This window comes from Typha latifolia, chromosome 14, assembly GCF_019914945.1.
Source record: "Typha latifolia isolate L0001 chromosome 14, TyphaL0001v2, whole genome shotgun sequence".
NCBI classification, from domain to species: Eukaryota; Viridiplantae; Streptophyta; class Magnoliopsida; order Poales; family Typhaceae; genus Typha; species Typha latifolia.
Window position 1 is genome coordinate 8,684,486 of NC_133099.1, and position 26,972 is coordinate 8,711,457.

General features: G+C 34.4%; 1 protein-coding gene across 7 annotated transcripts in view; it reads left to right on the forward strand.

Annotated features, from left to right (window-relative positions):
• Positions 1-26,972, forward strand: part of LOC140800977 (uncharacterized) — a 40,047-nt gene that overhangs the window by 8,743 nt on the left and 4,332 nt on the right. For 5 of the 7 annotated variants that reach the window (XR_012111341.1, XM_073155933.1, XM_073155932.1 and 2 more), the window contains exons 3-12: positions 4,005-4,053; positions 4,157-4,199; positions 11,269-11,352; positions 16,134-16,246; positions 16,339-16,410; positions 16,507-16,631; positions 20,969-21,044; positions 21,155-21,216; positions 22,142-22,246; positions 26,717-26,792. Coding sequence is in view for 4 of the 7 variants with exons in the window: in XM_073155933.1 (XP_073012034.1) it covers positions 4,005-4,053; positions 4,157-4,199; positions 11,269-11,352; positions 16,134-16,246; positions 16,339-16,410; positions 16,507-16,631; positions 20,969-21,044; positions 21,155-21,216; positions 22,142-22,246; positions 26,717-26,792 (805 nt within the window). In the remaining 3 variants the exon portion in view is untranslated. The remainder of the gene's footprint in view (positions 1-4,004; positions 4,054-4,156; positions 4,200-11,268; positions 11,353-16,133; positions 16,247-16,338; positions 16,411-16,506; positions 16,632-20,968; positions 21,045-21,154; positions 21,217-22,141; positions 22,247-26,716; positions 26,793-26,972) is intronic. The other 2 variants (XR_012111342.1, XR_012111343.1) reach the window with 1 other exon arrangement.

The following is a 26,972-nucleotide window of genomic DNA, read 5'->3' on the forward strand; positions in this document are numbered from 1 at the left end:
GATAACAAATTATTTCTTGATAAGAACTTTGAGATAAAGGATATGGGTGAAGTCTCCTATATTTAGGTATAAAGACTCATAGCAACATGTCTAAGTATATGTTTAGACTATTTCAGTGGACTTACATCTCTGTAGTTCCTATTAAGAAAGGTGACAAACTCAATGAATCACAAGGAATATGATTGAATTAGTAGAAATGACAATATATTTCATATGCTTCTACTAACAACAAGAAAATATGTCAAAGAAAGTGACTCATGATTTTCTAAAATCGTGCACATATTCTGTTTTCAAAATAAATCAGGTTCAATGAATAAAGTTTTTCTTTATATATAAGTATACAAAATCTATAGCAATATTTTGAAAATTTACACAACGTGTGATTATGGGCCATGTGGGAGAATGTTGGACGTAGATATTATATTTGCTGTGGGTCCCACATTAAGTGGATTTATTTGAGAAACTTACGTATATAATATTTGTTAGTTGAATGATTTTCATTTGGTATATTAGATAATCGCTAAATAAGTCACGTATCCTTTTAGTGGCCTAATATCCCACGTTTATTGTACCTGATTGATTTGAGTCAGTTACAGTTTCCTAATTTATTGGGAATATTCCTATTTATTTAATGAATTCTCTACGTATCTGTGAAGGGTAGGATTTGATTAGGATAAATAGTTGTGATGATAAAGGAATCTGAACTCGCCCTTATCTATAAATAGAGAGCCCATATCCCATTAGTGGTAACCTCATCTGATAAGATAGGTGAGATAGAGGAAGCTTAGCAATCCTTATTGAGTGGAGATCTAAGATGAGAAGATGATCACTTCTGCCTAAAGAGTTAGTGTGGATCAACATCCTATTTACCATGTCAACATGTAAGTCTTCGACCCTGATAAAGTATTTAAATTAACAGTAACTCTATACAAACAAGATGGAGGAAATCCAAAATATTATACCGTAAGGAAATCCAACTTTTTTGACAAATGTATCCAAGAAACTAAACATCTGTACGAGATAGATTGAAACCCCAAAATCTATCCACAAGAGATTAGGAACACAAAGATCCTGTTTTGATACCAATTGTTAATTTAAATACTTTATTAGGATCAAAGACTTACATATTGACATGGTAGATAATATGTTGATTCACGCTAACCTTTTAAGCGGAAGTGATCTCCACGTCTTGGATCTCCACGCACTAGGGATTGTTGAGCTTCTTCCCTCTCACTTACCTAATCGAATGCAATTAACATTGATGGGATATTGGCTCTCTATTTATTGGTGAAGGAGAAGCCAGATCTTTTTATCATCATAGCTCTTTATATTTATCGTATTCTACCCATCATATATACGTAGGGAATCCTTAACCAAATAGAAATATTCCTAATATATTAGAAAACTATAATTGACTTAAATTGATCAGGTTTAATGAACGTGGGATTGTGGACCACTAAAAGGATAAGTGGATTGCTTAGCGATTATCTCATATATTAGATAAGAATTATTCAACTAATTATATGTATGTGAGTTTCTCAAATACATTGCACTTGATGTGGAACCTACAATAAAAATAATATCCGTGTCCAATATTTATCACAAAGATGGATTCCGTTTTTTTTTACGCATGATATCAATGTGGAGTTTAATGCATTGTTAAGTTAATTACTAATTATGTAATTAAATTAATACGTGTGTAGATGGACTGTATTACAGATTAATTAGAAAGTCATTTTTAAAAAAAAAACATGCTACATATTCTATCTGCATTAAAATATCATTTGTATGTAAATTTTGTTATGGTTTACCATAAAGCATAATATTAGATCATCATGCTAAATATTTCAAGTATGATATTAAGGAAATCATCTAGTTTTTTAGTTTCGTGCATACATGTGGAAATTATTGCAAACATAAAGCTTTGTTTATTATTGTAAATTATTGGCATGCAGTATATTTTATATGATTGCAATCTTGAATATTGCTTATAATATGGATAATCGTATGCATGTATATATGATTAGCATAATTGATCATGATAGCTAATGGTGGTTATAAAACATGCATACATAGAGAATTATTTATAGAGATAATTTCACTTAGATCCCTTGAACTTTTTTATTACCCACATACCCCCCCCATAAATTAAGAAAATTATTTATATATATCCCTTTGAACTAAGAAAAAAAGTTACTATACGGACCTCTAAACCAAAAAACTATTTGGATCTGACTAAGAAAAAAAGTAACTATACGGACCTCTAAACCAAAAAAACTATTTGGATCTGGGGTATATGTGGTAAAAAAAATTTGAGGAGTGTATGCAGAAAATAGTGATAGTTCAGTGTGTCTAAGTGAAATTATCTCTTATTTATAAATATAGAGTTACTTGTTTCCATCTCAATTGCATACAATTTTGTATATTAAGTATAAGTTTTAATTTTTCATATCTAGTTAAGTTGGAAAATCATTATCATTGCATAAAGTTGATTTTAATATTTTGAAATTTGTGTGTATGTCAAAGCAACCTCAAGTGTCAGAATGTAGAATTATATCAAATAAGGGTTACATTGATAATTTTTACACTCTAAAACGACACATATATTTGCCCCAAGAGTACCAATGTTATTTATGCTTAAGGTGGAGTAGGATGGTGGCAGTCCTACATTTTTTGCTCTAAGAGAATTAAGCGACCTAAAGGTGTCATTCTCTTTGGCTAAAGACGTAAGATTTGTTACTATTCTCTATAGGTGGAACCATATCACCAAGTTGGGTATGCTTAATATTAGTTGTAACTCAGTCCTAATGGAGGGGTATACAATGTGTTACTTAGCTACTTACCAAATATAAATAATTAAAGTTTTCTTATATATATTTGGACTCACTTGGGATGTCTATTTATACATAACCTGAGATTTTAGAATGAATAAATAAAGTTGCTTACATATGTGGCTAGTTATAATTCATAATGATTATCTGATTTTTAGTTTATTTTTCTTTCAACCTTTTTTCCTGATACCGGTAACGATATTCCTAATGTTAATTGCTCAAATTTCACTGAACCTAAAGTGGCACTAAGAGATCATACGGATCTCTTGTGAACTAAATATAGTATATTTGTATATGTTCCATATTGCTCTTGATAGATTGATTTAGGAGCAACAATCTACATTTCTACAACTATGCAGGGAGTTTTGTCCCAAAAAACTCCAACAGAAAGTGAGTGATGCATTATATCTGAAAACGAAATGCGTTCGCATATGGAGTTTGTAGGGACGTTTAGACTTATTTTAGACACCGACTTTCATTTGAATCTTGAGAACACCTTTTATATTCCCAAGTATTTGAGGAACTTAATTTCTGTTGCCAAATTGGACCAAGTTGGTTATTCATTTAATTTCAAACATACGTGATAACTGTCACCTAGCAGCCATGTAATTGTTTCTCTTGTCTACTCTACACGAGCTTCTGAAAATTGTCTTGATTAAAAATTCTTCTTTCTTTTTCTTATTGGTACATGAATTCCTGGTTACTTTTCAGGCAGGACCTTGATCCACAAATTTAAAGGAAAAAGTTAATAATCTGATCTACTTGGATTTTTTTTCCTGTTTTAAATAGTTCCATTCTATATGCAGTTCATGGAATAGGCTGGCACATATGCATTTGCTGTCCCTAGGCGCTTTGCATAAGGCTACCTGGCATAGGACTCGAATATGACATATTGAAGCCTTAGGAATTAGGATATATATATATAAACTACAACAGACATACACAACAAGTCGTTGTCAAATGCGACATTTTATCACTACCTTTTGTGGACTACATGTTGCTTCAAAAGCAATATGACAGAGTTTATTTGCAGCAGAATATATTTCCATCTTTTTCCACCTCGGTTTTAGCATATTTCTTGATATGAATTCTATGCTTCATTGTAAGCTTTCTCTTGTAAGTTTTATTGTGTTACTGTTTTATTTATTTGTTTAGTTTTGCTTGTTATTGCAGGAAGGCGGGAGGAAATCAGTTAGATGTCAATGTGTTCCAAAATTTAGGGGTTTGTTTTCATTTGCATTTCCAGTACTAATTAACTACAGAGTCACATTATTCAAAATTCAAACTGTATATTGTATTTTTGACTTCCTGGCACTTTTTAACAGGTGATCTCAAACAAGGAGTCTGGACTTATTAGGGCTTGTAAAGGTTGGTTATCTGGAAGCATGCATGTATTTTGGGCAATGGCAAGCATTTGTAGAATGAGTTTTACATTAATGTCTTCTGCAGGTCACGTTACGTTATATCAAATATTTGATGAAATTTGCATGCTCTTTGATTTAGTTGTTTAATAGCTGATACGAGAAATATCCATTAAGAAGGTTTTCTCTTTCCTATAGTTCTATTCTTTTTGGTCTGCATGCTCTTGTTTCACTATTGAAATAAGTTAGGAATTGTTAATAAGCACCGAGCTCCTGACACTGTTTGTTATTTCTTAATTGCATTAATCCATAGCAATTGTATGTTAACCTAGCAAAAATACCTGTTACTTGTCTTTCAGTTGGTGAATACTAGCATCTCCCACTAGATATGGCCATGGAACCAGATAACTTTTAGTTTTCTACTTTGATGCCAATCCTCTAGCTGTTGGTGTTATATTCCTAGCCCAGGTGAATTTTGAGAAGAGAGGGGCCTAAAGGGAGACCTATATGGGCAGTTGGCACGTAGGAAGATTCTGCCTCATTGTTCATCACTAAGTTTATGATACCATCTATTGGTTTTCCTCAAGACACTGATAGTTTCTGATAGATAGAAGTTGATAAGTTGTGATATAGGGAATAAGGAATTGTTTTCATCTGTTGGAAATATATAAAACAAAGAGTAGGAGAAAAGCAAGCTCCAATGTAGATTGTGAATATGTGCTTTTCTGAAATTCTGTTTATCAGTGAAGACTTACATCATGACCTTCAGTTTCTCTCTTACACCTTGTTTGGATGTAGAAAATAGAAGAGAAGAGAAAAGAAAGTCGAGAGAGAAAATGTTTTTCTCTTATTTGGATTGAATTTTAAGGAGAGAAAGGAAGAGAAAGGGAGAGAAAAATATAGTCTCTAACTGTCACTTTTTTTCTCTCCAAAAATGAAGAGAAAGGGAGGGAAAGAAAGAGAAGAAAACATACTCTTTTTGTATTTGCATATTCCAAGTATGCCCCAATTTTATTATGTTATTTACCTAAATCTTTTAGATTCTATTAACAAATTTATAGGAGAATGATTAAATATTAGATATTATATCTTCTGGATGATATAGCTTGTATATATTATTTTTTAATTTTTTTATCATAACTTTATTTATTAAATAGGGTAATCTTATGGATCTTATAGCTTGTGCTCATTTATTTCAATGACTAAATTTAGATGAAGGTTATAATGGTAAACATATTATTTTCTCTTCTTTTATCTTCTCTTCTCTTCTCTTCTCTCAATTACATCTAAATAAAATGAGAGACTTTTTTTCTTCGAAAACAAGGATTCCAGTTTCGGCCGATCCCGAGTGGGATTGGCCGAAACGGATCGGGATTGGCTATCCCGATCCAGGCCGAAACCATACAGGTGGCTGTAAGCAGCCACCTACAGCAGCAGCAGACAGCTGCCTGCTGCAAGCGGCTACAACAGGCAACTGTCTGTTGACAGCAGCAGTTGACAGCTACTGCTGTCAGCAGCAGCTAAAGAGAGAGAGAGAGGGAGAGAGAGAGAAAGAGGAAGAGAGAGTGAGGGAGAGAAAGGGAGAGAGAGAGAGGGAAAAAGGAAGAGAGAGTGAGGGAGAGGGAAAGATTAAAAAAAAAAAGAGTATGAGAGAGAGAGGGAAAAAGGAAGAGAGTGAGGGATAGGGAAAGATAAAAAAAAGAGGGTGAGAAAGAGAGAGAAAAAGATAGAAAAAAATGAGTGTGGGAGAGAATTGATACTTTAGACTAACAGTTAGAGGGATAGAAAAGAAGAGAGGGAGAAAAAGAGATTTTTACTTTTTAGGCTTTATATGTGAGTAATTATTATTTCTTATTTTCTTATAATTTTTTCTAAATTTTTAAAAATTTCTCAACATTTTTAATAATATTTAGAATTTATTTAATTAAAATAGTCTGATCTGATCCGATACAGGCGGCCGATACGTATCGTTTTTCCGGACGGCCGATCCCGATTCCGATACCGATTTTTGGAACCTTGCTGTTTTCTTCTCTTCTCTCATATTTTCTCCATCCAAACATAGTTTTAGGGATTTAATGATACTTTACTTTCAGAAAAAGCAGAACTCGTTCATCTGGTTGCTGAATGTGATGTAGCTGTAGCATTAATGTCGTGCAGCATGTGGTAGTCCAAGGAAGTAGTTTACTTAAAAGATTCCTGCTGCATGACATTCTTGTTTCTTGACAACGAAGACCCATAGATGGAGAAATCTTTAATCTAATCTTTATTCTAGTTGGTCTGAAATGAACAATATCCTAATTTTCAACTAAATGATTACCTTTGCTAACCATTTCAGAGAGCCTTCACTTTTGAATCCAACTCTTTCAACTTCATAATACATTCAATTTACAAAGGCATTGACAAGAATTTGTTTTTCACCATTAAATAGCAATTGGACCTAATACTTTGGAGCAAGGATGGCCGTGTCGACTGGCACGGGGCGTACCGGTCGGCACTTGTTGTGCCGGTGGCGTACTGTCACGACCCAAAATAGGAATCATGACCGGCCATGCATCTCAATATGCTTGAGATGCACGAAGCCTTATTAATACTCTCTACGTGTACGATGACAAAATAAATAAATAAAATGAGAATGTGCTTTATTAAATTTTATAACTAATTGCAATGAAGATAAAAACAATGTTAATATTTTTGAGTCTCTAAATTAAATAAATAAAACTTCTAATCTAAAGCACAAAATCTAAAAGAGCGGAAAGTTAAATAGGTGAATCCTAAGTAGAGGTGGAGTCCGGGTACATCTCGCTCAGTCGCCCCGCTGACTATTACCTGAAATAAATAACAATACAAAAACAATAGAACTCGTGAGCCAACAATTATAGCTCAGTGAGTGGAATCCACTCGAAAACCAAATAAATTTTAATTCATATTAATGCTGAATAAATTAAACTAAAAGCAATAATATCTATCACAATATGCAATAAGCATGCTCTCTAAATAATAGCGATGATAACAATAGAGAGATGTCACAACTTGTAACCTTGCACGTTTTCAACATATTAACATCTTTTGATATTTATACTGTCATATGTCTCAATGGGTTTAAACCCTGTGGATCCACATCAATTAGAAGTCACCTCGAGATGACGCTCGGGACTTTTCTTCATAGCTGATCCGATTAACACACTCTGTCTTTTCCTCTAACCGTTGAGAGAAGTTAGAGTCACCTAGGAAATTTTCTCATTCATCCTAGGACTGTTCCCTAACCTCGCCAGAGTCACCTAAGAAAGTCACCGCAGTGATCTAATTTAGGACTTTCCCCGGACTTTCCAGATAGACTTGAGTCACACGGAAAATCGCAAACGATTTATATCGGGACTGTTTTCTAAGTCGTATCAATACTAGTCTCATTTTTCTTTTCACAAATTTCAATATTTGCACGAAGTATGGTGATGCACTGAATATAATAATTAAATGCACACAGAAAATAAAACAATTAAATTTTTGCACGTACGGATGAAATAAATAGATTTGTACACAGAAATTGCAACAATTTAATTTTTACATATAAGGGTGAAATAAATAATTTGCACACAAAAAATTTACATGGTTTGACAAAAATACAAAATACAATAAAATAAACATGTGAGTGAACCTACTCACCTGAGTCTAGGCAAGACAACCGAAATCTCAAGTCTCTAGCTCACGTACTAAAAATCACCACCTTAAATAATAAATAACAATAACATTTTTAATTAAAACAATTATTAAAAATCTTTCTACAATTTAACCCAAGAATAATTGATTTGGGCTAAAATAAGCTCAAATCAGTTGGGCTGGGCTGCAGTTGGCCCGCAGCCCACCCAACTATTACTTAAATGGATTGGGCCAAGGCCCAATCCAATTAGCTAATGGAACCGGGTCGGGTTCCTTGGATTCGGATCCAACCCGACCCGAATCCAAATACTAAAAGGGAGAAGATCAGACTCGGGCAACCCGAGTCTGTCTTCTCCAAGCCGAAGAGAGAGAGGGAGAGAAAAAGAGAGGAAAAGAGAGAGAAAGGAAAAGAGAGAGAGAGAGAGAGAGAGAGAGAGAGAGAGAGAAAGAAAAGGAGAGTCCATCGGCGACCGCCGCCGTCAGCGGTCGCTAGCCAACTCTAGCTCTCCCCCCCACCCATACGCTGCCGCCATCATCGCGAGGTGGGGGAAAACCCGCATACAGCGGTCGATCCCATGACCGACGGCGACCGGAGCCACGAGGGCTCCAACGGTGAATGCCCACGGCATGAGGCCAACGGCAAGATACTTCAAGACGGAGCGGCTGCAACCCGAAGTCGCCGGCCGGCCAGATTTTCTGGTGGAGCCGAAATCCCAAATTAGGTATTTTCGATCTACCCTATTAAACTTTAATTAAATTTTATGGGTGGGAGAGGGCTTACCGACGAGTCGCGTGGTGGTCTCTGATGGCTTCGGCGGCGCTCCGGCCGACCGATCCTACAGCGACGACTCCAACGGTGAGGAAGAAGCGGAAGAAGGGAGGAAGAAGAGAGAGAAGAGAGTTGAGATGGTTTTTCAGAGAGAGAAAGAAGAGATTATGGTTCTAATTTATAGATTAGGAAAGGATCAAATCTAATCCGATTCGGATTAGACGAAATCCACCCGTATTTGCCCTTCGTCGCTGACCGGAGAGGGAGAGGGGAGGGGCTGCACGTGCAGCGCACGTACACCCTCCTCTCTTAGAGAGAGAGAGAGAGAGAGAGAGAGAGAGAGAGAGAGAGAGAGAGAGAGAGAGAGAGAGAGAGAGATCGGGAGAGGGTTTAAAATTTAAGTTGCGGGTCCGGATCCGGCGACTACAATGGCAAAGGTGAGTATCCCTTACCTCTTTCTCTCATTCTCTTACAGCACGGCCGACAAGTGCCGCGGCATGTGCTATGCCGGCCGGTGGTCGGCACGGTCCGTGCTTGTGGCATGGCCATCATTGCTTTGGAGACTGAAGATGCATTACTAACTCCTAGGTCTAACTACGTTAGTTTGTATGGTACACAACAATAGATTTAATGAACTTCATTGCTCAATTTTATTTTTTGTTTTCTTTTCTGGGCTTCTTCTGAGTTCTCCATTGGTTGCTTTTCCTATCAATTAATATAAATTGCCTTTTCTTTGTTTTCTCTCCTTGTGTTTCAGGCATGAATATGGCACATGCAAAAGATTTTATTACCATATCTAAATAAAAAGCTTAACTAGCCCTTCTATGAATTCTTTCATTTTACTCATAGAGTTCAGCCTTTATATGCAAGCTGCATTTTCGAATTGTCATATTGAACTTCATCTTGATAATAGAAGGAACAATCCTGTTAGGAACTTGTCGTTTTAGTCATTCAGTGATAGTGGTAATTGCTCCAATTGTTTCTTTTCACTTATTTCTAGATCTGGAAAGGAATCCAAGTTTGTTAAAGAAAGCTTTGCAGCCAAAATAGTTAAGTTCACTTTGAACTTGGACTTCCCAAAATTTAAAATTTAAAAATAATAAAAGAAAACCTTGGACCTTCCATCAACCTTTGAATTTCCCCTGCCCTTTATTTCTTCCATACGGGCCCTAGAAAGGGAACTTTGAGGGCTGTTGACCTCTCTTTCTTATCTTCAAAATCTCTCTTTTCCCTCCTTCCAGATTTCTCTTTATTTCTTCTTTTGTACATTATTATCTCTCATGATCTTTTGTGGGTACTTATCTTTATCTTCTTCCTAGAAATCACGTGTTCTCTCAATTCCTACACTTCATTTCCAATATTTTGGTTCTATCTTAAGGGGTTCCTACTATATGATGAGAGTATCCTGAATTGAAGACAAAGACAAGGTTCTAGAGCTAAGGAACTATCGCATCGGTTAAGATTCAACCTTACAAGCCCACAGTGTTGCATATTTTCTTGATATTTTTCTGTCCTTCTTGGACTTTACAAAGTTACCTATATCTTCTAGAAACCTAGGCCAATTTTTGGCCCTTTCTTGGTTGTCCTTTGCCCCCCAATCGGTCTGTGGTTGGTTGATTGCTGATCAAATTGCATAATGACAACTAGTGAAGAAAATATCCATGTGCAACCAGCAGATCATGACCACCAACCTTCTTGTGTCTGTACATCAGATGGAGAAGCTGCCTCAAATGGGGGAACAACAGTGATTAATGCTATCATTAGGAGACATGGGCAATCCAATGATAGGAATCCTGGACAAAGATCGGTGGGACCATGAGCTTTTTTTCCTTTTTTCTTCTGTTTTGGTTCCCCTTCTCTCTTCTTCTTGGCCATGGGATTCAGCTTGGCCTCCTCCCTGCCTTCCTCAGTTCAAGAAATTTCTCCATCTGCTATCAACTTAATTGCTTCTGTTCTCAATCTCTACTACTGTACGGCTACAAGCTGGTACTGAATGTAGTCTGGATAATATATTGCCACTGCCCTCTCTTGTCACAGATAGACACTTTCTTTCATGAATGGCTACATTGCCTTTCATGGGCTGCTATTGGTCTCCTAGTTTTTGCCATTGGTGACTGCAGATTTGATGGGAAATCCTGCAGAAACTAAGACCGTTGATTCCTAGGTTCCTCCCTAACAAGTGGAATGATTTTCTTTGTCTAGAAGCTGATCATAGATATTTAACGCGATAGTCTTTATTTCGTGTTAAATTTCAGATTTTTGTCTTTATTTGAGTGTGAATAAAGAGATGCATGTTTCCTTTTTGATCCCTTAATTTTCTTTGTTCTTTAATAAAGAATTATGTGAAGAATATAGATTTGGTACTTCAGATAAAAAGGAAATACCAGTATTGGAAACTGGGATGTCCCAATCCATCATTTATACATTGCATTTCTGTACACGCAGTAGCAAAATAAATATTAAATATTGGAAATAAATGTTTTGGACCTTCTGGTCCATCATTTTTCTCATTGTATTTATGAGATGCATGTACTCTATAAATAGCCAAAAGAAACTTTATTGGAGTTGGAATTTAGTGTGTTATGAGTTTTGAGTTTTGTACTTGTTTACAACCTTTTTTACCTATATGACTGAAAAACTTCCATTGCCTAAGGTGACGGAAGAACTTTATCTGAAGAATGCAAAAGAAACCAGGATGCATCACATGTTGATAGAAAACAGGATACACAAAGTGTTGGTGAGTCAATTGATTCAGAAGCTTTTCCCCCTTCGCTCAGTCTATTAATGGACTATTATTATTTTGAGAAGTTCTCTTTATTTACTCATGGATGTTTTACTTGCATCAGAAGCGTAGCTTGGGCATGAAGTATCTTTCAGATTTGAGTATAACCTAACAATTTATGTTCTAAACTAGCATCATGATCTCATGTAAGAAGCCTAGGCTGTAAATTTGCATCAAATCTAGGATGTAGCATTCAATTTGCATCAAGTCAAGTGTTTTGCTTATTATATCACAAACTAAAACGTTAAAATCCTATTGATGGTATTAGCTTGAAAAAAACAGCTGAACAACACAATTATGAAAAAGCCCGCTTTCATTGGAAACTACAAAAAACAATTGAAAAAAGGTGGATGCGATAACAAATATGTGACATGAGAGTAGATTGTTTACATATGAAGATAAATCTGAAAACAAACAGAAATGTAAATTTTTTGCAGTCATTATAAATGATTTAATAGAACACTCGATTCTGAAGGTTATGGGCTGACATACTTTTTAGATGTTGCTGGCACTTCTTCAAACTTACAATCTCAGTCATGGATTGCTGTGACAATTAACACAGTTTGCATAGGTTGATATTCACATGCATGTGAATTACCAGCATCCGTATAGCTAGAGTATCTCGATTTTCCTTCATGCCATCCGTATAGCTAGATATTGAGCAAGGCGGCCAGTTTTGGCCTATCCTGTCCTATAGGGGTACCGGTGGTCGGATATGGCTTGGATCCGATCTATATTCAACCAAGAATTCCAGTTTCGGCCAATCCGGAGTGGGATCGGCTGAAACGGATCGGGATCGGCAGTCGATCCTGATCCAGGCCGAAACCACGGCCTGTACACCTGCAACAGCCACCTGCAGCAGCAGCAGACAGCTGCTGCTGCAGGCGGCTGCAGAGAGAGAGAGAAAGAGGAAGAGAGAGTGAGGGAGAGAAAGGGAGAGAGAGAGGGAAAAAGGAAGAGAGAGTGAGGGAGAGGGAAAGATTAAAAAAAGAGGGTATGAGAGCGAGAGAAAGGGAAAAAGGAAGAGAGAGTGAGGGAGAGGGAAAGATAAAAAATAAGAGGGTATGAGAGAGAGAGAGGGGGGGAAAAAGGAAGAGAGAGTGAGGGAGAGGGAAAGATAAAAAAAAGAAAGAGGGTGAGAAAGAGAGAAAAAGATAGAAAAAAAGAAGTGTAGGAGAGAATGGATACTTTAGATTAACAGTTAGAGGGATAGGAAAGAAGAGAGGGAGGAAAAGAGATTTTTACTTTTTAGGTTTTATATATGAGTAATTATTATTTCTTATTTTTTTATAATTTTTTCTAAATTTTTAGAAATTTCTCAACATTTTTAATAATATTTAGAATTTAATTTAATTAAAATAGTCCGATCCGATATAGGCGGCGATACAGCCGATACGTATCATTTTTTCGGATGGCCGATCCCGATCCCGATACCGATTTTTGGAACCTTGTATTCAACCTGGGGACATCAATAATTGATGTCGCCGACCTATCCGTTCTCTTTTCTCTCTTTTCTCTCTCATTCTCTACTCTCCCATCAAATCTATCGGCGCTCGAGTAGATCCCTAGTGACCTTGACGTCTGATGACGTCCTTCAACCAAGTTTGACGATCTCGACCTCTAATGACCTCGGGTGAGTAGTTTTTTTATTTTTTGTTTTCTCTCTTTTTCTCCTCTCTTACTTCCTCTTTCTTTTGACAACCGCCTGCAAGCCTCCTCTCTCTTCTCTCTTTATCTCTCTATCTGTCACTATTACTACAGTAGAAAAATCCTCTGTAGTAGTAGTGAGAGAGGAGGAAGAGAGAAAAGAGAGGAGGAGAGAGCTTGTGGAGTTGGGGCCTGCAACAGTAAGAGGGAGAGGGAAGAAGAAAGAGAAAGAGAAGGGGGAGAAAAGAAATGGAAAAAAAACTATGCTTGTGGCTGCGGTAGTAAGAGGGAGAGGGAAGAAGAGAGAGAGAGGTAAGAAAAGGGAGAGAAGAAATGGAGAAAAAAACGATGCTTGGGGGCTGTGGCAATAATAAGAAGGAAGAAGAGAGAGGGTTTTATTTTTTAAAATTTTAAATTATTTTATCTTCATAATAGTATGAAAGATAAGGTTGCTGGAGAATCACATATGATGAAGAGAGATCATTTTTATTGGATACCATATGCTACACATTATATTGATCTTATGTTAGAGGATATTATTAACTATCCTGAAATTAACATAATCAAACACTAAGGTCAAAGATTGACAAACTTTATATATAACTATAGTTAGATTCTTAATTTACTTAGATAAATGACTAGTGGTAGGGAGATTATCAGACCTGCCCTCACTAGATTTGCTACTCATTTTTTAGCATTGGAGAGTATTATACGCTAAAATGATGTAAAAATTATGAACATAAAACTTAAAGATCAAATTCTAGGTGAAACTTTAAAGAACTTAGACTTTGTTTGGTTTGAGGCTAAGCTTTGAACTTGATTAGATGATCTTATTTTTTAGTTTTAATCTTTTGAAGAGTGAACTTGGTTAGTTATAAAAATGATAAAAAAATGTTTAGTTACTGAACTAGGTTAGGGATCCCTAAACTAGTTCGGAGGGATCCCTGAACTCAAAGCAAATAAGGCCGTAGCTTTTAGAAATACATTTCGGGATAGTACTATAATTGTTACCACAGTATTGAGCCTCTTGTCAAGATATTACGATTTGTAGGTAGGGACGGTAAATCTGAAATGAGTTTTTTATATGAGGTTATAGATATAACAAAGGAATTAATAAAAGAAATATGGGCAAAAATTACAAAAAGTGGTAAAAGATGAATGATTCTAGATAGAATAGACATCTACATAGAGATATACACGTTGTTGGTATGCATATTTTTAATTTACTAATTTACTTTTATTTATGACTATTTAGAAATTTAAATGCTTACAAATTTTAGATTTTAAATTTCTACAAGATATTTTCTTAATCTAAGATTTCAATTCTCTACAAATGTCAGTAATAATACTGAAAGTCTTGTTGGGAGTTAGGAATGTAATCAGTAGGCTAGAGCCTGACATTCATAAACAAATTCTTTGCGATAAAAAAGTGAACTATGATTCAATTAAATAATTTTATTATCAATTGGTTCATATTGTAATTTTCAAGATAATCAATTCTTATAAAATGCATGAAACAATATATTTAGATGAAGAGATATAGATTGAGAGTTGGACAATTCGGTACTGTTAAAATTGTTGCAGCTATATCTCATAATAGTCCAACTGAATAATGGTCTATTTATGGATAGGAGGAGGTACTAAATTTGACACCAATAGCAAAAAGATATTAAGTCAAATTGTGTCTTCATCATAGTATGAAAGAAATTGGACTATTGTCTCTTTAATTCACAGCAAAACACGCAATTGATTGACAATGAAAAAATTGAAGAAATTAGTTTTTTGTCATTATAATATGAGATTGAGGGAGAAAAATTTAAGAAGGAAGATAGAAAATGATCAGTTGATTGATTTAAATTATGTTTTTGATGAAGAAGATTACTCCACTGCATGGTTCAGAGAAGTGGAGGGCAGATTATTAGATAAAAGAGATAATTTATGCTTAGATGAGATATTAGTGGAGACCATAACAAGGATAGAAGCTGGTATAAGTTATTCTATAGCGAGAGATAGTACACCTACTAGTACCAATATTAACCTTGATGATCCTGATGATACATTTAGTGGTGAGATCGTTCTTTTTACATTTACTGAGAGAAGCTAATAAGACATAGGGATTGAATACAAAAAAAACTAAGGATGTACATCCATATTAGCGACGATGTCATGAGGATGTTGCTTCCTATGATTATGGTACATCGACTATTTATTATTTAGAGTCGTTATAAGATTCAAATACTAGTTATTATCTTTAGTATCCTCAGACATAAGATCCATATGGTGATTTTTTTTTTTTTAGACATAACAAGATCCATATGATATGACTAGTATGATGTAATCACTTTTTAGAGCACTAGGCTCTAGACATCATAATTACAAACTCATGGTGGTTATGATGATGAAGAGCACATGAATTTATAAGAGCTAACTCGGTATTCATCAAAATTTTGACGTTCGAGTAAGGTAATAAATTTTAAAAAAAATTTAGGCTTCATATTTGAGTAAGTTTTTTTTTCTTATTTTCTTACTATTTTTTCTCAATTTGTAAAAAAATTTCTGCATTATTAAATAATATTTAGAATTTTACGTAATTAAAAAATAGTCTATCCCGGTATGCATTATTTTTTCAGACAGCCGATTCCGATACCAACACTGAGTTTCGGAACCTTGGTATTGAGCATATCTTACTTCAAAAAAAAAAAAAAGATTTGGGATGTCTTTCATCTAATCTTGATATCCTTTTGCCTTTTGGTGGTTGATCTATGCAAATTATGCTTCAAGTTTGAAAAATCAAAGGAAAATTTTAGTTTTTGACTTTTTGCCTAATATGCTCCTCTTTTGAAAAGTTGGGGAATAATCATCAAATTAGAATCTAATTGGGGTATGATTTAAGTATACCTACCAATTTCTATGAGAAATTGCATGTGCTACAGCAACATCTAGTGCTAAAAGACTTCAATTTAGCTCATAAAATGTATTTTAAGGTTTTGACAAGGTTTGTAGATTGTTTTCTGGGTATATTAGGGCCATCTGGTTATATAACAGGCAACATTTCTTTGTTTTCACCTTGATGTAAGTGATCTTTTCAGCTACTATGGATGAAAGTAATCAAGTTAAGGGGAGACATGAACAACGTTTCCCTATACCAGGAGAGCCAGTTTGTGTCATATGTGGACGATTTGGGGAGTATATCTGTGACAAGGTCAGCTTGAAAAGGCTCAGTATATTTTTTTTCCATTTTCTTTTACCTGTGCACAATCCTGTGTGTATGCGATGATTGTTGTTTTACTCCAGACTGGTGATGACATCTGCAGCATGGATTGCAAAATTGAACTACTGAAACTCCAAGATCTTGCACTAGTTGAGGTATCTTATCCATAGCTTCCCCTGCATCCTACCTTTTATGAATGGAATAGAGTTCTTCAACTAAAAGATGAAACTTTCTGTATCTTTTGCTAACAGGGAAGTGGTCCTTGTAGCTTCACTGGATCAAGAGATGTGCTAGTGATGCCTGAAGTAGAGAAGGATGGTAGGTACTATAGTAGGCACCAAGGGACCAAGGACTCTAATCTGCTTGCATATAAATGGTACTTTCAGGATGCCATCTTTTCTTGATGCTTAGTATAATTAGACTTTTGAAGAATATTGATTATCTTGGTTATATTGCCTATAGTTAAGTAAATAAGGTAGCCATCTAATTGTTGTAACAGTTCTGCATAGGTTCTTAGGCAGTTAACTGATTAACCTCCCAATAAATATATAAGCTCCAGGATGTAAGGTATATATTATGCTTTAATGTCATAGAAGTTTTTGTGACATGAGAAAGTGTGTCTTAATTTCATGCTACATCCATGTTAGTTTTGTCATGGAAAATACTTCCTTACTAATTGGAGTTAGGCTGGATAGACCTTCCCTCGCTAGACTTGATATTGGTATTTGTGTTATTTTTCCCTTGAGTAGTTAAGTGGCACATGGAGACAACAAGTTGAGTTATTCACGATCAATAATTTGATACTTTATTATATGCTATTCTTATTTGATGATGTAACCTTCTTATCTGTTTATCCTTATGCTTGATAGAGATTGATTCTTATATCCACTCTACTAGTTGAAGAGAATGAATAATTAACGAAGACTTGATTTCTACATAATAGGTCAGGATGTAGACATATTCTATGATAAACGTACAATAGAACTTTATTTTCATTTGCCCAAATGAGATGTTTCAAATAAAAACAGAAAAGAGAATAACAAGAGTTGGACTCAGTATTCTGATAGAAATTACTAATCAATCCTTATGATGATCTGTATGAATAATAATTATTTTCGATGTAATGTGGCATGAAGTTTGTAAGCAATTGATTTTTACACTTGCTATAATACCAATGAGAATGATCCAAATAAGTCAAATAAGAGGAACACAAGTAACTCTTTATTTATTGTTGCCATTTTGTGGCACCTAGGTTCAACTTTACTACTGTTGTTTGGAAGCACTTCACCATATAAGATGAGCTTATTTTACAGAAAGCACATATATATATACCAGGAGTCAGGAGAGCACTACCGAGGGTCAAAAGTGGAAGCAAATACTATGTCGACAGAAAGTTCCCGCACATCAGTCTTAAGATAAGATAAAGGAGTTCATTTTGAAATTTTGGCGGGGAGGTAGAAATCCTGGTTCAACTAGGTTTTGAGATATGAAAAAAAAATTCCAAATCAAAGTCAAATGTTAAGTTTGATTTAGACTAGAAAAGCTGCATCCTACTAGGGTTAGAAAATCATACTTTAAAAACCAAAACCAAGTAGGAATATTAATCCTATTCAAACTATTCAAACTTAGCTCAAGTCAGAGAATTAAAACTGAGTAAGAGTAGGAAACATAAAGCCAAGGAAAAATAAGAAAAATAAACACAACAAACACACAACCATAATTTTTTTAACGTGGAAAACCTTAGCCCGTTGAGTGGAAAACACCATAGATCCATATAAACTAGATTAACCTATATCATATCATTTGTAGAAATAAGAAGCATTCACAACCCTTTAAATAATCCTTCATTTAAGTGTTGAAGTTCACATCTCTTGTTTGAAGTCTGTTTTGATTAACTACTCCTCAATTAGATTGCCTCAATGTAATTACTCCCGTAGAAGACAGCTTCATTTCCAGTATCAGATATTGCTTGCCAAACTATTTCCCCTGTATATCTATCAATCAGTGGGAAAACATCTCTATCCACAGGTGGCCACTTTTGATCCAATTACCATGACTATTGATGGACTTGCTTATGCAAAAATCGAATCAGCCTTTTTTCTGCTACGAGCTGTGAGTTGGTCAAGTCCACCTGAAAAGAAAAGTTTATATCTCATTATTTTACCATATATCATTAAATGGATATAAAGGCCCCGATGCAATTCCAATGGTAGGGGAGTTCCAGGCCAGGCTCCTTATGCTTATGAAAACCATGGCATGAGTTGGATAGAGTCCCTTAGCCTCTCGTCCTCTTTTATAGGCATGGGAACCACATCCTATTAGGACTAGATGCAACTCTTATTAGGAATACAAAGAATCTCCTATTAGGAATAGGAGACTTAGAAAAAGAAAGGTCCAAGTCCTAATCTCACTCTCCAAAGCCTTTTTTCAGCTCCAGTTCAGATTAGGTAAATTATAATAGGAAAATCCAAGTTCTAAATCAAGTCTGAAATTCACTGTTTATCTGCAATTGTTCACCATACTGTTCACTGTTACTGTTAGCAGCTTCTGATTTCACTGTGACAAATGCTGAAAATAACTTTTTTGATATACATAAATTGAATCCTGTTTGGATTCTCTTTACACGTACACTTCTTCCATAGGTAATGTGACTTGATCATATATTATTTCTAATTTTCTATATTTTACATCATTTTTCTAAGTGTTTTATATCTACAAACATGTCATTACATAAAATTGGACTAACAATTTTACTTTTATATTAGTATTTAGATATTTTGAAACTTCTTCTGCTTTTACAGTACTTTGCTATGTTTTTGCTTTGAAGTAGATTTGTTATAATAGAACTTGTATATTTCTCAGTTCCAAAGCAATTGGTCATTGTTATTGTAAGTCGGAAGAACTTGTACATCAGCAATTTAGGTGTCTATTACTTCAAATATCAGGATTTCTATTGTTTTAATAATTTTCTTTACTTATGAAGGAAAATAATTCATCTGACTTTTTTCTTGTTCCTATTTCTCCTTGGGTTCAAGGAATTGCATTTTCCTTTGTTAGGAAATTGCCCTATTATTGCTTGAAAAGTAAGCACTCTTAGATTGGACATTTAAGATAATGTCTTTGATGCAATAGAGGGTAAAACCACCTTCCTGTACTTTGTACTCATTCTGATTGTTGCTTCATTGCTTCTAAATTCTTACATAAAGACAATAACTTGATTTGGAAAAAGTCTTGTAGCATGTGAAATTTAGGGAAAATTATATTTTACCCTAATATGGGTAGGCCTGCATTCACCTCAACCTCCTATAGTGTATTTGTATCACTTTACCCTCATATGATTATATCCAAATTGAAACCGTTATTTTTTTCATTATATCTTACTATACTATAGGTCGAGTTTGAAGATATTTATTAGAGATAGTTGTAGAAGATTGATTAAGCTTTCTAGCACATCTAAAATAATATCGATCGAAATATATGACAAAAATATATATGTTAAATGTATTTGTCATATTTTTATTATCTAAATTCTGATTGATATTATTCTGAAAATATGTATGTTGATGATTGTGCGGACCGGCCGGGAGCCGAGTCAAACAAGGCCCCTCGTGATGTCATGACGATCAATAAGTCCAAAAGAGATTTAAGATGTGCTCGAAAGCTTATTTAATTTTCTACAACTTTGTTTCCAATGAGGATTTATAAATTTGATCTATAGTTTGGTTAAATATGTTGAAACAAGTAACTGTTACATTTTACTCTAGACCACAATAGAGTAAATTGACGCAAATAAAAGCAAGGCATAAAGTGAATTTAGGCCTAATCACAGGGGGTAAATGCGTTTTTGAACTTCTGTTTATGTCACTCAACCCCTTGTAGTTTTAATCTTTATGTAACTGCTTGATAGACATGAATTTTAATATGAAAATACCAACATGCCCTTTATGTTTACACAACTAATTAGAAAATATTTCTGTGAAAATCCATTTGTCTTATACTTATTTCATCTCAATCTTTCTTACTTTTACATTTTAGACATTGCAAATATTCCAAAAGAGATAATATAAAGGGAAAAATGGTAAAAAAAGTGTTTTTTTCTTAATGGGAAATTATGTTCACTAATTAATATTGAACAGAAAAACTAATAGTTGCACATATATATGTTATATCACCGGTAGACCTAAAAAATTAAGCTGTTAGGTAACAAACTAATAGTATATATCATATCCTTTAATATGTTTTCTCACATGAGCCCCTCCCTATACACCGCATGTAAATAGATGAAAAATAATGAGCGTGTGACCCTCTACACCGCATAAGAATAGATAACAGAAATTAGGAACTAAATGGGGCCAAACAACGTTTTAACTCTAGTCCTTTAGAAAAACCAAGCTGATTCCATGTTAAATAAGGTTGACCTAAAAACTAAAGTTGTTAGCAACAATATATATTATATAATAAGATTAGAACTACAAAATGGTTAAGTAACAAACATGAAGTTCAAGGAGGCAAGTTTGGATTTTGGCCTTTCTACCATGGGTTAAAATGTATTTTCCCCTAAAATTAAAGAAGAAAAAACAGTACATCATAAAGCAGCTCATAGATGTTCTTTCTTTTTGCACTCCTCATTTCACAAATATGATTTGCATATTTTAATCTGATTGCTCTCTATCTTCTTATTTTTTTGGGCTAAACTTTGCACTTTCTTATTAGTTGGAAATGTCAAAAACCTGGACACCTTGCCGAGGACTGTTTGGTGAAAGTAGGGTTTTCCAGACAATGCAACCAGGTTTAGCATCTTTGTTTTTCAATAGTTTAGGCTTCGTATTCAATTGCTTACAATTATTGGAGATTGATCATACATAGAGAAGTACGTGACTATATTTGTTTCATTCTTAGGAACAACTTTCCAACTACCGGTCTAGTTCAATATCTGGAGATCTACGTGCTTTATACAAAAGGTTGTTTGATTTTTTTATTGCTTTCATTTTCTTTGCTATAACAACTTGCATTAACTTGGAGAATGCTAATGTTAGCTAATATTTACCAGCTCGAGCATGGCTCATAACTACTCTCGGTTGGTTTATTTGTCTACTTATATCCTTCTAGCCATACTTCCTAGTTCCTACTTCTTGTCAAGGATCATGCAAGGATCTTTTTAAATAAAGTCATTTGGTCTAGTCAGAACCCTAATAATAATTTTAGCCTTCGTTCACTTCGGGAATAACTTTTTTCTTATTCTGAAATATAATTTCTTATTTTAGAATAATAGTTAAATATTATAATAACCCTATTTTAGAATACAAACACTATTAATCAAAATTATATTTTATACAACACACCAACATAATTACGAATTTACTCTTCATATCTATTCCCTTAACCTACTTTATATCAAATCAAAGGGTATTTATAGTTTTTTTATAAAATACCTTTACCCCATTTTTTCCTTCACTTTATTTACATTAAAGTTAGTTATTACACCCTTATTTCAAAATACAAGTAAACATAATAATAGTTATTTTAATAATAATGACCCCATTTTAGAAATAACAAAGAAGAATACATATTCTAGAATTGACTTTATTCCTAAAGTAAATGAGACCTTAGAGTATAAAAGATTAATGTATCTTTTTTTATTAGTTCAAGTTTTTAGAGTAGTAGATGAATTAATATGACATCTAAGTAGGAGGTGCTGAGTTTGAACCTCACCAGACCTACTTGTGAAAAAAAGTATAAAACTCCACTTGTTTAATCTAAAATTCGTATCTTGGGTATCTTAAAAATGTCTCGAGTTGACATGAGGAGGATACTATTTGACATGTGGTCTAACATTTTTCTTGCATTGATGCTATTTGAATTTATTTGAGCTCTTCTTTTCAATAGATGTCAAGGAATTGGAAAAGGTTCATCTACTGCAATGTGCAATACATGTCATGGCTCATCAAGTTTGGCATTATGCCTTGATTGTAGCATGGTCTTCTGCGACAGGTTTAAGTTCCTGTCCTCAAAAGATTTTTGATATTTTATATTTCATTCGATTTGTAAACTGATATCCAGAATTTCAGATAGTGTATTCATATGTATGACTTACAATATCTGAAAATATTCATGCTCAATGGTTCTCTTTCTTTACTTCTTGCTGACTCTTTTGTAGATATGAGGAAAGTTTTTCACTTATTTGTCAATCTGTTGATTTGGGGTCTGGAGTATAGAACGAGAAAACCACCAAAATGAATATATCAGCTCTAATGTTGTAATGCCAACTTGATCTGAACAACAATGAGAAAGCAATTCTTTTATTTCATTAATTTAAATTAGTGAAGGAAAAAATGGAAATATAACCAGAGTGAATCAGTTTATGGTGGGAAAATAGATTGCAGTTTGAGGCCTGTAGTTATGCTTGTATGGTTCACCCCAAATAATTGGATTCCTCATACAAGTGAAAGGCAGTTAAAATAATCCTGAAGATAGTAAAGAATGCAATAATATCTAGGAGGTTTGAACATCTTGAATGATCCTCAAAAGTGAGTCCTCTACTGATTAGATCTTATAATAAATGAATTGAAATGAATTTTTTAAGGTTCCCAATATCGGGATTGGGATCGGTATCGGCCGTCCAGAAAAACGATACGTATCAGCCATATCAGCCGTTCGTATCGGATTGGACTATTTTTTAATTATATAAAATTCTAAATATTACTTAAAAATGCAGAAAAATGTAGAAAAATTTAGAAAAAATGACAAAATATAAGAAAACAAAATTACTCACATATGAAGTCTAAAAACTTAAAAAAATGTATTAACTTACTCAAAATTTAAAACTTTGTTGAATACCGAGCTGGTTCTCGTAAATTTTTATAGTCTTCATCATCATAATCACCATAAGTTTGTAAATATTGATGTCTAGGACATGATACTCTAAAAAGTGATTCCATCATATTAGTCATATTGTATAAATCTCGTTGTTTGACTTGCGTTTGAGGAGGATAATACTGAGGATAATAACTAGCATATGGATCTTGTGATGGCTCCAAACAATAAATATTCGATGTACCATAATTATAGGAATCAAAATGCATCTCATGACGACGTCGCTGATATGTATATATATCCTCAGTTTCTCTGTCTTCACTCCTTATGCCTCCTTGACTTTCCTCAACAAATGTAGATGGAACGATCTCACCACCATATGTATCATCAGGACTATGACTGGTACTAGTAGGTATACTATCTCTCGCTATTGAATGACTCGTACTAGCCTCTGCCCTCGTCGTGGTCTCTTCTAATATTTGATTTAACCATGGGTTATCTCTGTCATCTAATAACCTATCCTCTATTTCTCTGATCTATGGAGTCAAGGGGTCTTCTTTATCAAAAACATGATTTAAATCAATTAGTTGTTCATTTTCTGCCTTTCTTCTTAAATTTCTCTCCCTTAATCTTATATTATAATGACAAAAAACTAACTTCTCCAATCTTTCCATTGTCAATCGGTTGCGTATTTTTGTGTGGATTAAGGAGAAAGTAGTTCAATTTCTTTCACACTGTGATGAAGACACAGTTTGACTTAAAATTTTCTTTGCTATTGGCGTCAAATTTGGTGTCTTCTCTTATCCATAAATAGACCACCATTCAGTTGGAGTGTTATGAGATATATAGGCAAAGAACTTTAGCAAGATCTTGAATTGCCCTTGACTCTCAATCTATATCTCTCCATCTGAAGTCAGAAATATATTATTAACTTATTGATTATATTGAAAGTTAAAACTTGAAACAAATAATAATAAAATTATTTAATTGAATCATAACTCATTTCTTTATGGCATAGGATTTGTTTATGAATATCGGGCTAAGCTTGCTAATTACTTTTCTAACCCCCAACAAGACTTCACTATCATTATTGACATTTTTAGAGAATTGAAATCTTGAATTAAGAAAATACCCTGTAAAAATTTAAAATTTGTAAGCATTCAAATTTTTAAATATTCATAAATAAAAGTAAATTAAAACTTAAAACTTAAAAGCATGCTTACCAGCAGCAGCGTCTATATCTCTATGTAGTTGTTTGTTCTATCTAGAATCAATCATCTTTCACCACTTCCTATAACTTTGGCCTACATTTTTTTTATTGATTGTTTAGTTATGTCCATTGCCTCATATAAGAAACCCATCTCAAACTTGTCATCACTGTCTACAAGTCTTAATACTTTGACAAGAGGTTCAAATACTGCGGTGACAATTGTAATATTATCCCAAAATGTATTTTCAAGAGCCATATTTTTCAAAATTTTACCTAAAGATTTATCTTTAGGTTTCATATTCTTAATTTTCATAGACCACTCATGTGATGTAAACATCCGCATAATATCATCCTTGTAGCACATGATGCTCTCCAAGGCTAAAAAGTGAGTGGCAAATATAGTGACGCCTGGTCTGATGATCTCCCTACCATCAGTCATCTGCCTGAGTAAATTAAGAACCAAACCATGGTTATATATAAAATTTGTTAACCTCTGACCTTCACATATGATCATGTCAATTTTAGGCTCTTTTGCATTATCCTCTAACATCAGATCAATACAATGTGCAGCACATGGCGTCCAATATAAATGAGGTCTTTTAATTATCAGTAAATTTTCAGCAAATTTATAATTTGCCCCATTATCATTAACCACTTGGACTACTCTTTTTTTATTATCCTCTAACATCAGATCAATACAATGTGCAACACATGGCATCCAATATAAATGGCATCCACTTGGACTACTCTTTTTGCATTATCCTCTAACATCAGATCAATATAATGTGCAGCACATGGCGTCCAATATAAATGAGGTCTTTTAATCATCAGTAAATTTTCAGCAGATTTATAATTTGCCCCATTATCATTAACCACTTGGACTACTCTTTTTTCACCGGTTTCTTGTACCATCTCATCCATCAACTAACAAATATAATCTGCATTTTTGAAATGAGCAGTAGCATCCACAGACTTCAAAAATATTATCTCCATGCTAGAGTACACCAAGAAATTAATTATATTTCTTCTGTTTTGTGTACTCCACTCATCACGCATCAATGTACAACCAAATTCATCCTAATACCATTCAAATGTCTCAATATAAGTATGAAGTTTATCTACCTCTGAGTCAAGATATTTAATAGCAATATCATTTGAACTATGAGGAGGAATACCGGGCCCTACTGATTGTATAGCATCCACCATAGTGTGATAGTAAGGGTTATCAGCTACATTAAAAGGAATATGGTTGTAGAAGAAAAATTTAGAGATAGCTCTACCAATGTGTTTCTTTGCATTTTTAATTCTTTTGAGAGCTGTCTTGATGGAAGTATGCGTACGATGTGCTGCTACTGCACAATGAAAAAAAAACTTACCCAAGGTCGCTGGAGATTGAGGTCGTCGAATCTTCGTCGATGAACGTTGCCGAAGGTCGAGGCCACCGGAGAGACGGAGACCTACTCACTACTCAGTCGTCGGTGAGAAAGAGAGTAAGAGATCCGTGAGGAAAAGAGAAAGAAAGAAAAGAGAGGAAAAGAGAGAAAGAGAAAGAGAGAAAGGGGAAAGATGCAGGTGGGGGGTGGGGACATTAATTATTGATATCCCCCGGGTCGGATCCAGGTCGGATCCGACCCGTTCCCACCCGTTTCGGTCGGCCGAAACCCTGGGATCGGGATCGGGATCGGTTGAAACTGGGAACCTTGGAATTTTCACTATGAGAAGAAACTCAAGTCTCTCTGCCCTCTAATTGAGTATTTGTGAATCACAGTCGGTAACTTCTTTATGGAGACCTTATAATATATGCAGCATAAAAATGTGTTTTTGTCTTCTTAGTTCCTTTGTTGAGCAATTGATTGCCTCTAGAAAACAACATATTCTGTCATAAAAAATGACCAATGCTAATGCTCAAAAGTAAGTATGAGTGGCTATGTCACGAAAAAGCTATTCTGTAGGTTTGTCACTTATTTCCTCCAATGTCCATCAAATATCAGTTCATGGGCCAAATTCTGCTATTTGTACAGAAGAATCGTGATCTCTTCTCTTGGCTTAATTATATTTTCAAAAATAAACAAATATCATGATTCTGAACAGCTCTCCAAACTGATAAAAAATATCATTGTACTGTTACTATAGAAAGGTGCATCTGACTCACCAAAGTACTTCACATTTCTATTAGGACTTTTTTTTTCTCTTCTACACGTCTCTATTGTGCTAGCATCCTTCTCATCCCCAAATAATATGAGTGAAATAGAAAGGTAGTTTTACAAAATCTCAGTAACATTAAGGGCACTTTCATTATCTTAGTTACATGACAAAATCACATACTCAGAATACAATTTACTTGCTTTGTACTGATCTCTACTTCTATCCTTGTTTAGAAGCTGTACCCGGTTTACTTTTTATACTAATCATCAATTTTGTTTGAATATTTCATCCAGTGCAGGTCATTTGAATGCACATATATGTGCACACTCTTCCCATCAGAGATTCTACTCATACAAGCTGCGACGTTTGGTAAGAATCATGGTGTTCTCTGCATGTGCAATACGGGAACTGTTTTTATTATTGATTTTGATATCTATTTGAGAACTAGAGTTCAGTCATTGAATTCCCTGACGTGCCTTTTTTTCTAGTCTAGGCCCAACAGGAATTCCTTTTTAAGTGGGAGCAAATTCCAACATTTATCATAACCTA